The sequence below is a fragment of the Urocampus carinirostris genome, chromosome 6 (genome assembly GCF_059441175.1).
Source record: "Urocampus carinirostris isolate Australia breed hairy pipefish chromosome 6, RoL_Ucar_1.0, whole genome shotgun sequence".
Taxonomy (NCBI): domain Eukaryota; kingdom Metazoa; phylum Chordata; class Actinopteri; order Syngnathiformes; family Syngnathidae; genus Urocampus; species Urocampus carinirostris.
In genome coordinates, this window is record NC_142354.1 from 37,160,448 (window position 1) to 37,174,838 (window position 14,391).

General features: G+C 39.4%; 1 protein-coding gene across 4 annotated transcripts in view; it reads right to left on the bottom strand.

The window, feature by feature from the left end:
* The window catches only part of phtf1 (putative homeodomain transcription factor 1), a 16,588-nt gene continuing 2,197 nt past the window's right edge, over positions 1-14,391 (bottom strand). For 3 of the 4 annotated variants that reach the window (XM_088338933.1, XM_088338934.1, XM_088338932.1), the window contains exons 6-17: positions 12,957-13,137; positions 12,754-12,862; positions 11,588-11,755; positions 10,319-10,534; positions 10,111-10,239; positions 7,986-8,255; positions 7,026-7,157; positions 6,871-6,957; positions 5,387-5,542; positions 3,888-3,983; positions 3,694-3,819; positions 1-1,057 (exon numbers count right to left, since the gene is read on the bottom strand). In XM_088338933.1, coding sequence (XP_088195059.1) covers positions 1,037-1,057; positions 3,694-3,819; positions 3,888-3,983; positions 5,387-5,542; positions 6,871-6,957; positions 7,026-7,157; positions 7,986-8,255; positions 10,111-10,239; positions 10,319-10,534; positions 11,588-11,755; positions 12,754-12,862; positions 12,957-13,137 — 1,691 coding nt within the window. In that variant the 3' untranslated portion in view covers positions 1-1,036. The remainder of the gene's footprint in view (positions 1,058-3,693; positions 3,820-3,887; positions 3,984-5,386; positions 5,543-6,870; positions 6,958-7,025; positions 7,158-7,985; positions 8,256-10,110; positions 10,240-10,318; positions 10,535-11,587; positions 11,756-12,753; positions 12,863-12,956; positions 13,138-14,391) is intronic. The other variant, XM_088338935.1, reaches the window with a different exon arrangement.

Genomic DNA, 14,391 nt, shown 5'->3' on the forward strand with positions numbered 1-14,391 from the left:
TTAGCAGAAACTTTTTATTATATTAACCAATACCAACGCTGGTGTCAAACCCCCGATTCTTAAAAAAAAGTTTGAAACGAACCTGTTATGGCAAAAGTGCACAATGCTAATAAAAGAATAAACCCATAAACATTGTTTCATAAGTTTTTTTTACCTTTTTTAGTTTTAATTGTAAAAAAAAAAACAATCCAAAAAACACCTTAAGTGGATTTTCCTCCACCAAACATTGACATTCCTGTCATATTTCATTCTTTGCGACACCAAAAACATTCCCATTCTAGTGTAACCCTGTGTGAGGTTATCATTAAACAAAAACGCTATAAAAATACACTTTGTAAATGTCGAAAAATCCCCAAAACAAAATCAACTCGGTTACCAAACACTTTGTGTCCCACTAACCCTTTTCTAGTTTAAAGTGAGGTTAACCTAGAAGTGGTCATTGTATAAATATGTGGAATTTTAACATTTTGATCCCAAGCTAACCATTTAGACTTTAAAACAAAAAACAATGGGTATTCTAGTATGGTACTTTAAAGGGATTTTCTTTTAAGTTAAAATAGTTTGAAAATTAAATTTCTGTATTCCCTCACATTGCCAAATCAAACATGTTAAGTTCAGTGAAAATTCCCAATACTTGCTCGTCTCACTGACTGCTGTATCTATACATAGTGAAAAGACCTTACAGTACATATTGCATTGGTAATGCTAGGAAAAAAACCTAGGTTAACAGTCCACAAGAGATAAGGCATACAGTGGTGATGGTCCGTTAATACCCAGAGTAAGTGCTAGAAGCCAAAATAAATATTAAGAAATAAACCTAAAAATATCCACCTGTGTTAAATTACTGGCATTATCTAGCATGTGTTATACAACAGTTGATTGTGCAGTCTCTAAGCTAATACATCACAGGTTTTTAAAGGGAGATGCTTCGTGGCGTGATCCACCATGTGGCGGTCAGTAGATTTGCACGTAGTTTGAGAGCGAAGGTGGGAGCTTTTTTTTCCACTTTAAAAATTGAGAAGGTATTTTCTTCACATTATGGTTTAATTTTCCATAGCTGCAAAACAAAGACAATAGATTCAAACGTCATGCCACAAGAGAAAATAATGAAAGCATCACCAAAAACAAGTTTGGATTTCAGGTTATATTCTTTTGTCATTTAAAAAAAAAAATGTTTACTGTGAATTCCGGACTACAGGTCGCTACTTTTTTTGCGACATTTTGAACACTGCAACTTTCAATACAGTGCATCTTATTGTTTTTTTTTTCGTAGCTGCACAGAGGGAAAGGGTGAGCTGCTGTTTTTCAGGACAGATACGCTCTAAACACATCTACAAACATTTATGACGACCTTTTAGAAGCAAAATTAGTTAATGTTTTTGCTAACTTTATCATCAGCAGGAGATCAGCAGTAGCCTTTAGTCTATCAACAAAATCTAATTGTCTTGAATGCTAAAAGCCTGGTGCTTGCAGTTCAGACTCCCACCTTGAATGCTGTTGCCCCTCACAGTTTATGAGATCCCAAGATCAACCGTGGTGATGTTGAGGAGGGGGGTCACAGGGTACATCAAAAAGTAGCTCAGAGTTCCACGATGGTTTACCTCCATAGGTCTCTATTGAGATGGCATCCTAAAGCTTCCTCTCACCAGTTCAAGTGGGAAAAAAAGACTCTAGATGACACTGAACGAATCTAGGGACTTAGGAGTAAACAAAGAACCAATCTTGGCAACAGGGCGCAAATGGAGGCTGACCCAAGCAGTGGAAGAAGCAACAGCAGCCTTCAGATACGCTGACATTGTGGGCCATGTCCAGCAAGGAAGAGGAGGCTTTGGGTTAACGGAGCTCCGCCCAGCTTGGAGTTAAGGCCACAGCAACCGAACAAAGAGGAATGGTGGTGGAGGAAGTAAGCCGCCAGGAGGAAATTGCCAGATGGGCTAAGCCAGTCTCTCTAGGTAAACAGGGTCAGTGGATGAAATGGGACAGTGTGGAGAACAACATCAGCTTGGGGGACATGTGGGTCATGAAAGCAAAGCAGCTGAGCTTTAACACCAGAGCTCAATATAACGTCCTTCCAATACCAGTTAATCTTCACCAGTGGGTTGGTGAAGACCCCATGTGTGCTTTTGCCCCATGCCAGCACCCTTAGGCATATTCTTATAGGGTGCAAAAATAGTCTCACCGAAGAATGTTACATGGGGCGCAACAACCTGGTCCTCAAGACCCTGGTTTCCACCCTGGAAAACAAGGCAACCGCCTACAACCACCAGTCAACCACCATCAGGCAACTTACCCTGTCAGTAAAGGGGCTGAGGTAGCAAAGGGTAGCTCCATACCAACTAAGAAAGGCCAGCCAAGCTTGGCACAGGACTGGAAGATGCTGGTTGATCTTGAGGTCTGCCAGTGGAGGTGGGGTGCAGAGGCTTTGTCGCGAGATCTACCACCAAGCTATTGGTTGACCTGGGAATCCGGTGCCAAAGCCTGCATGAAGCCGCATCAGGGGCAGCCGAAAGAAGCAGCCTGAGGCTATTTATCAGGAGGAAATACCCCTGCTGCGCCCCAGGTAGCAAGTCATGAAGTATGTGCTCAGCTTGGGCTGGACTTGTGGAAAATGATGCCCCTGCCATGCATAGAGACGTATAATACCCAACAAAACAGCTCTCATGAAGGCATAGAGGATTAGGACTGACACAAGCCTGAGCTAATCAGCCCGTGGCTGGCCACCCATGGTGAGGGTGTCTAGTGTTGTTGCCAAAAGGCCCAGTGACTCAGGGTGAAACTACTGATGATGTGTCCAGATTATAATTTGGCCTTTCACCATCCCACCAGTAACCACCAATACAACACTCTCTGCCAACACAAGGAATCTACATCCATCCTGTGTTCTATAAATAAATTAAAAAGATAACATGAGCAATCCGGCAACCACCAATGACCACACAGACGACTTCTATGTCTGTGTTGCAATCTGGCACTTTTCTTTAGAATACAGTTGCCCTAGCACTGCCGTCTAGAAATATAGGGATCAGATTATATGCCACGCAGTCCTCATTTACATCTTCTTTTCCTGCAATGGTAGATATGTGCGCGTCCACGAGTATTTCAAATAAAGCATGTGTATTTGATAGTTCACGCAATTTTTGCTCATTAAATCAATATTGTTTTTTTTTAATGAACAAAGTTTTTTTCCTCAATTAAGGTTATCGATCAAAATCTATACACTTCTCATCAGCGTCAATGTCAGGTCATGTAATTTTAACGTCTTTGTTGCAATCTGGCACTATTTCGCTACCGTGTTGTTGCGCCAGCAATATCCTCTAGAAATATAAGGCTCACATTTTACGCGGTTCGATCCTCATTTTTGTTTTCCACCCAAACAGTATTTAATATTACCAGTCTTGAATAGGCAAATGATCCAAAAACCCGTAAGGTGAACAACTTGGAGCAAAACTGAAAACAACGCAACTAAAAACGGCATCAGGTGCGCATGAAATGAAAGAAATGGACGTGAATTAGTTCCTTTTAATGGCTGTTTCAGCCCACAGCTTTAACTCCACTGCGACTCATACAAAGACAAAATTGAGTTGAATTTGAGCATGCAGCGTTTGATCGGGTGCGGTCTATAGTCCAGAATTTAAAGTAATCCAGTTTACTCAAAAAAACATCGATTGTTTTTAATTCAGCTATGAGACTTACTCTTATGTTAAAACCTAGCAGGTCACTGACCACGGCGGACACCGCCGACAAGATGACTACTTTGGTGATGTTGTAGATGAGCGGGTTGACGGTTAAACCCAGCAAGCGGAAGGGCGTATCCAGTTCCTGCAGGGAGGTTGGCCGTTAAGATCGGATAATGACTCAAAGAGATACATTGTTGCAACATGACTTGCCTTCATTAGTTTGGTAGCCAGTTTCAAGACGTTGTTGACAATATTGAGTTCCTCTTTCTTGTTGGGTTTTTTCTCTATTTTCAGATACAGATTGATCTGGAAGGCACACAAAAAAGAAAGGACACAATGACACGTGCTGCACATGTGCACTAAGCTACAACAAGCTCATCAGATCCAAAGCAATGCAGTCAAAGATACAGAAGACAAAACCTTGGGTCTTTACAAAAATTACATTGCACGCGGGCAACAAAATTTAATTAATTTCCTTTGTTTGTGTTGAGCAGGTTGTCTTGCAATTTGTGTTCGTGAATATTTCCATATTTAGATTTAATAATTAATGTTTCAGTAAATAGGAAAGAAACAACAAACCAGTCAAAAGTGAGCAAACCCCCCAATCATAGAACAAAAATCTAACCGCTTTCATGATTTTAAAGTCAGGTTTGTTTTATGTATATCAAACTTCTAATATTACAGGATTAAAAAATGCACCATCTACTGTATGTGTATATATATATATATATATATATATATACACAGACAAACACACGTGTGCATATAAGCTGACCCCCTAAAACTGCTTGAAAATAACCACATACTAAAAGAAATATGTACCTATATAAATAAAATGTTTCCCCTAAAAACAATAACTATTTAAATATATTATAGTTATATTAAAAATTAATATGCTGATATTAAAGATAAAAAATATTTGTAACCATTTATTGTACCTTTGAGCAGCACTTTGATGTACACCGTTTTCATATTTTACAATAATTTCCTTTTTCGACTTGATGAAGTTGTCACTGTTTTCCACTTTTCCTTAACTTATCACCAACTTTCTTGGCACACACTATAATGGCCAAAAAAGCAATAAAACACACTCAATCTCAATAAAATGAAATGAAGTGCCTCCAAAAGTGAGGGGGGAGCATGTGGTCACCCCCCCTAGCCATTGTGGACGCAATATGGAGCTCAAGATACGAGGGCCAAGTAAAGCATCTGTATCAGCAAGATAGTTTGACTTCCAAGGATTGAGCTCAGCGGTGGTAAACAGACAGAGAGCCTGCTTTGGGTGGCAAGGCCTGTCTTATGCTAACTTGTGCTCATTAGGTTCATGCGCACACAAGCTAACCCCAATTTCAATACTTATAGTTTTAAATTTGGCGAATATTCATATCTGGTGAGTGAAGTTACTTACTAACAATGATGTTCATATATATATCTACAGATGTCAAAAATATAATTTCTAAAAAAAATTGGTAGTATTTCACTCTGACCTAAGGTGAAATATTTATAATATAATTGGGAATAGGAATCCACAAATTGGATATGAAATATTAGATAACCAGTTCACCGTAGAAGTATATCAAATAATAAAAACATGCTGCGTTTCCAATAGATTAGTTGCTTATTGGATGGGTGAAACATATATTAAAAACGTCATCATAAAAATGTAATGGTAGATAGGTTAAAGAACATTACATTTGTCTGATTCTAACCTGTTCAGTGAGCAGCACCGAGGAATTGCTGTACTTGCAATTCGTCTCAGAACCTAATGTGGCGAGCCGAAGCAGGAAGAGCACAAGCGATGAACCCCACAACATCAGCTCCCAGTTGGTCAGAGAGTCCAGGAAGGTCTTGTGGCTCTGCAGAAGCTAAAAAAGAAAATATAGGAAAACAGTTTTTTTTATCAAGTTAAATTTTATTTTTGCTCTAGTATACATATTTTAGTAGGCAATAACTTAAGTTCCCCATTCGTATATTGTATTTCCCACCAATCAATATTCATACCTAGAATAAATAACAAGAAAAGACTACAAATGACTATTTCTTTATGGGCACAGTGTGTAATATTTTGCGCCTCCAAGTGGTAAAATCTACTTAGTTGAAGAAACAATATTCATTCAAATAATAGGCAAAATGACATGAATTGTCATATAAACGCAATTTTTTTAAAAAAATACTCATGGGTGAGAAATTGCCATTTATTCGACCCAACAACTCAAATAATAACTCAAAGTTCGTGAATACGTTATATTCATGGTTTTAAAGTATTAACGAAACAAAAATTGGATGTAGTGGAATTCGAACCCGTGCTGCGGATTTCGCCATTCGAACCACTGAACCCTCAATAACATGAATAACATGAAAGAGCATTGGGTTTTACATCATTATCATACTTTCTTTAGTCATGGTACCAGAGACAAATGTCAATTTAGTTGTGCATTTTACATGTTACAAAAACAATATATCTGTCACCTACGATGCTTAGAATAGAATAGAATTCATTGTCATTGTAACATGTGAAAGCCACAATGAAATTAACGTTAGTCTCTTGTACCGTGACTATATATATAGTGTGATCATGAGATATAACCTTTTTCCATGTGAACCATATCGCTAGTGAGCTAGTTTGAATTATATGTTATGGCATTTGTCTATATTCTTCCTTGTGCTTTGTAACACTGTTTTGGGTTTCTCTACACCCAGTGTCACCTACCTTTTTGAATTTGAGAGTTATGCTTTGTTACCAATTGGCAAGGAGTGATACCGGTTTGATAAGCATTTTTAAATAACATGTTATTACCATGTCATTACTATGTTATGTTATTACCAGATTGTAATTGTTAAAGGTTAAATATAGGCCCAGTGAACCACTATACATCAAGCCAGATAGAGATCAAATATCCTAGAAAAAACACTATGACCAATGACATACTTTCAGAACCTGTCTGAGGATTTCAGTTGGTCTTAGGGGCAAAACTGGTGGGCACCACATTGGGGACCACTGCTCTACACAATACAGCGACATCTACTGGTTAATAATACACACTGTCCCTTTAAAGTATTTTTTTGCAATGAGTGCGTACTCTAATTTTTGGGACATTGACTTTTTACATTTATTCGCATTATGATGTTTTGAAATATTCGTCCTTTCTGAGTAGTACAATATGTCAAGTTACCGTCAAGGGGCTCCTTTTACCTGAGCACAGATGATGAATGATATGGAAAGGGCGAGGAGGAAGATGGTAGACACGATGACGTCAACGGAGCGCTGCGGCCCTCGCCTCTGCCACGAATGAATGAGGGATGTCAACAGATAGGACAAACGAGCGGACAAAATTTGAGGACACACACCCTGAGGAAGGAGCGCAGAGACAGCCACATCTTGATGTTCTGCACTTTCTTCAGCCGGAAGTGGGGGATTTTCGACTTCTTCGCCTTGCGAGCTGACGTCAGGTGGCTGAAGTGTTTGGCAAACAAAAGTCTCTGTGGATCAGGTGTCAGGAATTTCAATGCATGGTATTTACATTGCAAAAAAGCAATAAGGATTGTTCATCAAGTCAACTATTTGGAACACACAAATCCGCTTTATATACAATAAAAACTGTTGAAATTTCATGACATTGTATCATAACAAACAGCAATTATCATGCATAAGGCAAAAGACAGGATAAAACTAGAAAATATTCAGGAATCGAGTGGGTGGCTATCAGTTAAGGGGGAGCCATAACTTCAAAATCTTAAATGTAAAACAAAATTAAAACGTTTATCTATATCTATAACTGGTGTAAGACTATGGAACAATCTAAGTGAGGACCTGAAGCAAAGTCAAAATATCCACCAGTTCAAGACAATTTATAATAATATGTTATTTAGTGGCCACAAAGGAGAATGACGATGAATAATTACAGGTGAATTTGATTTATTTATTGATATGGCATCGTAAGAAAAAGCAAGAGTATTTAGGTACGTAGGTAGGTAAGGATGTGTAATTGTGTGTATATATATACATATATATATCTATACATAAACATATATGTTTCTGCTCATTTTATTCTTAGTATGTCTTTTGTTTTCTGGCTTGGGTAACTTCCTCATTTTTTCTCTACATGTTTTTGTTGTTAGAATTTCTTTTACAACAATCAGGAAGTCTTGCACTTCTTGCAATGCATATGCAGTATAGATGACAACTACAACCATTACATCACTGATTATATTTTTCAACAGGTAACTAGTAACTTTTAGGAAGTATATAGGATTACATTTTTAAAATAACCCTCCCAACCCTGGTAACAACTGTCCATTTGAACTCACCTGTTTATAGGTCCTCTCAGCCACACACATCATAAAAAAGAAGAGCCCCGTGAGACAAACTCTCAGCACGGTGGTTATGAAGAAGAAGGCGTATGCTTGTACACTGGCTGGGCAGAATGCAATCTCCAGGAGCTCACCCGCCGTCGGCGAGCCCAGGCTGGATACGTCTAGTCGCTGCGCCAGGCGGTAGGCAAAGGGTAAAAGTGCCAGCGTAGCGGTCACAAGTCCGCCAAACACCAAGTAGCCGACGCCTTGTTCTGCAAGCTTCACCTAGGGGGCGAGATGATAAAGCTTCTGATCAACATAAGTTTATGGTTAACCTCTTGGGACTTGGCATACACATCCGTGTACATCACAGCTCGGGTCTCAAAAGGTTAAGGTCATTTGAAGTTACATTTTTTATACCTGCCATGAAATATATGCCAGAAACGCCTGGACCTGTTTTTGTCTTGAAAACTGATCGATTTAGCTTTGTTTAACGACTTCTATTTAAACTAATTAAAAATGCACGTAGACATTACAACAAAAAGGGGGAGCTTTTGTTAAAATTAGGTACACTATGCTACAGCCTATGGTCCTACAACAAGTTAGACTGGCATGAGCCACCTAAATTCTTTTTTTTTTCCAAGGAAAAAAAACACGACAGATTTGGTGACGCTACCAAAAACGTTTCCATGATTGTTTTTGCCAGGGTGAGTATGCATTAGTTACATAGGAACAAAGTTGGAAGCACTCTCGTCTTTTTCGGAAGTCTCGCCCCTACTGTGGCTTAAGCCTATCGTCATGGTTACTTACCGGTACATGCAGTAGGCCTATTTGTTGTCCCTCAGTGTCACTTTCTTTCTGCGCACGTTCTCAATGAGAAATCATGTCGTTAAAATTTGGAATACCGGATTGATTTATGCATATAGCTTATTACAAGCGCATGTCCAATTTAAAGAATTTAGATTTATAAACCTATTTAAGGAGCTGAGAAGACAACCGGTCAATGGGCATGTGTCAAACCACTCTAATTCATCGCTCATACTTATGGTTCAGCATTCGCAGTGTTGCAGATTTTAAGTGAAGTTACAGTATTTCCCAATTTCTTTTTTTTGTATTTTAAACAACTAATTTTCACAGTTTACAATTTCTTTTTTCTATAAAATTCTCAATTATTGATTGTAATAGTTGACTATGATTACAAGCTACTAGCTTTATTGTACTTGTAGTAGAGCGCATATGTCAAAGTAAGTGGGCTATATCCAACCCCTGAGAAGCTGTTCCTGGACTCGAGATCTTGATTCATTATTGTATAATACACCAGGAATTGTATTTGTTTTCACAGAACGTTACGTCTACTTGCACTGGCACTTTATAGTAGTTTAGTAAAGTGTTTCTCAATTTGTGGATCGCAACTCAAAAACTGGTCACGCACTGGTTTTGAGTAGGTCATGGACCTTTGCCTTGGCAAAAATAAAAGAGGGTCGATTATGCGCCCTTAACAGGAGATGGCGATCATACCATACAAATGCGAGTAGACACTTGCCATTTCACAGCAAAAGAAAAGACCAACCAAAGTTTGTTTACACATGTTGAATACAAACACCGTGTGTGTTCTGTGCAGCAAAAAGCTGGCAGATGTAAGCACAGGCCGTAAAACTGAAGCAAAACAGGAGCAAAAACAAGGCCAGTTCTCAGGTTAGTGGTACAGCTAATGTGGAATTACATTTTGGCTAAAGTTTTCAGGATTTTTCACAATTCAAAAGGTTGTCCATTCCCTATGCTCTATGAGTAGATAATTCTCACTGTGCTGTCCCTGACCAGCAATCTATGACTTCCATTTATAGTGACAACCAGATAATCGAAAAGCATATGCAGGTATTATATCGATGTTTTATTTAGGGGATTTTGCTGGTGCTAAATGTTATCACACTTCTTTTTATTGCATTGTTCTTATGATGGACTATTCTTTTCTATCCACAAACGTTGCATTATTTCACGACTTAAGCCAGTCTCTAAGCACGATGTTGCAAATAATTATTTTTTTCTGCCTTTTTTCCTAAATCTTTATTACATGTCATGCCATGTCTAATCTCGTTGCATACAATGTTTGCGTTGTTATCAATGACAGAAGTTACAGTACCCGAGTAAGAATGATCCCGCTTATCTCCAGCACAGACATATCTGCTTTCTTACACTCGCCCTGCTCCCATATAATGGCACTGACTCTGTCTCTGGAAGGATGGCATGCTTGGAACCAGGACAGATGGTGCTGCGGACATGCCCCACCAAGTTAAAAAAAGGCAACGAGAATTAACCATGAACAACAATTAGCAGGAAGCTGGTTTTACCCCTGCCATGCCTTGCTGGAGGCTCTCGTCGTCGCTGCTCAGCGTGGTGGTTTGCTGCAGTGCCAGGCCGCCTGTAAACCTCTCGTTGTTCTCGCTGTCGCTGCTTCCAGTGGAGGCAGAGTCGGGGTCTTGGAGGAGCTCCTCCCACATTGTGTCTTCGGTGTCGGAGGCCGGCCGGGAGCCCACGCTGGCTCGAAGGCGTTCAACTTCCCGGGGCTTGGTGTTGAACAACAACTCTTAAGCAAAACTGGAGCCACCAAATCTGGTTTAACCAAACCACCTAAACTCACATCTACATACCAGTCAAGCTCAGCTTATTGCTACCCTTAATAGACTTTAAAAACACAACGCTGCAACTATTTACTCACAGCAACACAGACTATGTAGAATACCCCTACAATATTAGCAATCTACAATGACGTTTAGTCTGCTACTGGTGACAGAGACAATCCGCGTTACAGCCAAAATGGGAAAATCACAATCAGTTTAAGAAAGAAACAAGTTTAAAAAATAAATAAAAATTCCCGTACCAAAATTGCTAAATGGCATAAAAGAGGTAAGAGACCCGATCAATTAACTTGATTTGCAGGGTTGAGCACAAAGCAAACCCGAAATTTCATATTTCATTTGTGAGGTGATTCATGATGACGAAAAAAGCCTGTCTTTTTTCATAAAAGTTAAACAAAAATGTGTGAACATTAACATGTTTATATTTCTTTGCCTGCAGAGGTTACATTAACAATTTTCCATCATTGGCAGATTTTTTTTTAAGAGTTGACGGGAAAAGTTTTAGGCTTTCGTCATTTCGTCACTGGTTGAAAATTGGGCCATAAACCAAAGCATTAGTACATCCTTATATATCTAGCATGCCACTTAAAGACAGAGAGGCAGCGAGAAAACGGCGCAACTGGTTTTTTTGCTGACCAGGGTTTCTCGTGGTCTACTCACAGCTTTGAAAAGCCTTGGCGAGCAAACGCCTGGCCAGACCTGAACATAATGCTTGACATTTTAGGCCCGACCCAGGCAGAAATTAAGGTTTCGTTGGCCTTGGACCTTGGCTTAAGATCTTATCTCTGTGGCGTACACAATATGAAATTATCAAAAAATGTATAAAAAAAACAGGGAAAATGTATAAGTTGAAGACTATGCAGAGCCTTCAGCAGAGAACACATAAAAACACAGTGTGTGAAAAATCACCTATTGTTGTGGATTTTAGTCCCCGCCCCACGAAAAAAAGCTCCCACATAAAATGCATTCTCACATTTTTACCTGAGGCCTGACTGCAGCGTTGCAGTTTGACTTTCTGGAGCGCACAGAAGATGCCGTCGCAGGTGGAGGCCAGGAACCGGCAGGTATCATGTCCACCGGTTGCAAGCCTTCTTCTTCACTAGAGAGCTCGTCCGAAGCGCCAAAACCAGACTTTCTTTTGCCCTGTGACTTAAAGGCAGCAAAAAACTAATTTAACTCTCAAAATTTTGAACAAAGATTTGATGCAAGGAAAGCAAACATACAGTGAAGTACAGAACACATGGTAACTCCTAATTTTGAACCACTTTTCAGTATAAAACAAAATCCCTACAATTTTTGCCAGGACGGGCATTTAGCAGATTAGTAGATTGTTTTGCTTTTTTAAAGTATTTTTTGTAATCTTAGTCGAAAATCATTATTGAAATAGACAATTCAATATACCATTTGCAAAAAATAAATTAAAAAATAAATAAAAATATATATATTAGGGCAGCACGGCGGCGCAGTGGTTAGCGCTTGTGCGGCACAGTTCATGTCATGGGAACCTGTCGTGGGTTCAAATCCAGCTCCAGACTTCCTGTGCGGAGTTTGTATGTTCTCCCCGTGCTTGCGTGGGTTTCCTCCGGGCACTCCGGTTTCCTCCCAAGTTCCAAAAAACATGCATTTCAGGTGAATTGGTCGGTCCAAATTGTCCATAGGTGTGAATGAGCGAATGAGTTGTCTGTCCGTGTGTGCCCTGCGATTGGCTGGCAACCAGTTCAGGGTGTCCCCTGCCCACTGCCCGGAGATGGCTGGGATGGGCTCCAGCCCCCCGCGACCCTAATGAGGATAAGCGGTACGGCTAATGAGATGAGATGAGATATATATATTAGCAAAATCTTCTGTCTATTATGCAAGATTTTATATTTTGCAGCTTAAGTTTGGTTTTGCTTGCAATAAAAACAGTAATAGGGGTAGGAACGTATAAGCTTCTCCTTCAGCCTACTTCCTTTGGGTTAATAATTATGTATTACATAATTGTATTGTACATCTGACTGAGTGCAAATTTTTTATTTTTGTTAATTATCTGTAGATATTTTTGTTTGTTGTTTTTGTGCTGCCCAAAGGGAAAAAGCAAAAAACAAACATCATCATCTGTTGTCTGTCACTCTTTTCGATTGGTTTCATCTCCTTGGTTTAACAGGTACCATTCTCTTCTGTCGTTGAACTTCTTCCAATGGCAATGTGACTTGCTTTTCCTTGTCTTGAATCTCATTCTTGTCCTCCATTTTTTTCTGGCCCCTGCCTTTTCTGGGCCTGACCGAAAACAGGCAGGTAAGCACCCGACAGCTTTAGTGCACATAATCCAAAGTACTTCAAGCCTTAAGTGTTCAAGCCTAGAGTTTCTCACCTCCTCCTGCGAGCCGGGCTGGTGGTGTTGCCAACCGCTGGACCGCCAGAAGGCCAACGGCTGCACTCGGTGGACACGATCTGGCAGTGAACGGTACCAAGCAGAAGCATAAGGCACAGGGGACCGAACGCCTCACTGGCACTTGCCCCAGGAACATCCACATAGAGTACCACAGCAGCAACTGTGAAGAGAATGAAATATTTTCTTAGTATAGGGTGTAATAACAACACAGGAGAGCAAGACTTCCTGTTGCACTCAGGGGTCATACTTAATTCCTCTATATAATATCGGTGGGAACAAGACTAGGCACACCTGCACAATCTCAAGAGATAAACATAGATGCAACAAAAAAATATTTTTATAGATGTTTTGAAAGTCTGCCTTCGCTAAGAGAAAAATCTAGACACAGTTTTTTACGGTTCTCCCAACAATCAATTCTTAAAAAATAATTACTTCCTGTTCCTGTTTGTGGTGAAATAAAGTTTATTTAAAGGTAAAAATAAACTAGAGAGAATTTTACATGATGGTTTTAAATACACCACATAGGTTATCTAATAAACCATGAAAGGTTAATGCTATCAAACAATAATAGAGTCCCAGGCAGACAAAAGAAGGTACCATCAATGATGCAGTATGATTGTTGTCAACAAACTAGTTAATGGTAATGCTCATTAATGGTAATGGTAAGGGCAGTAACACACAAAAAACTATTATTATAATCAACAGCATTTGCAAAACTCTGAAAATTTTGTTTACAACATACCACTATGCACTTGGACTTACTGTAAGTGTCCACTGTCTGTTTATCTGTCAAACTGTCTACATGTGTCTTAGTGAAGTGTGTCCTAGCATAGTGTATGTGTTTTTTTTCTAGACACCGAGGGCTCAAAGAAACGCAATTTCAATTCTCTGTTTATGCTGCAGAATTGACAATAAAGCTAACTTTGACATATTAGTAAGCCCAGGGGTCGAGAACATTTTTGACCGAAAGAGCAATAAAAGCAAAAACATAGAGCCACATCATACATTTTAAGACAAAATTCAACAAAACCGCCAAACTCGCTCTCCAATTCTTCAGCGCATTTTATTTTTCTGTGTGACATTTGATGATTTAAAAAAATCTATGAATTAATAATGATACCAGAGCCTGCATCTTATATCAATATAAATGTCCATCTATCCATTATCTGCAATGCTTATCATCAGTAGGGTCGCGGGGCAATATACCACTTCAAATTTGTCTTCCTCCTGCAGTTACTTAAGAGTATTGAGGCTCATTTTGACTGTCATTTTGTCATTAATAATGGTTTCAAAACGAGGTGCAAGCAGTTGTTTTGTAAAAATGTCACAAAATAATGCAAACAAGGATATCATTATATTTCTCTTCAGCTGGGCGAGAGGGTGTGTGGGCGTCCTGTCCTGTGTATACCTGGTT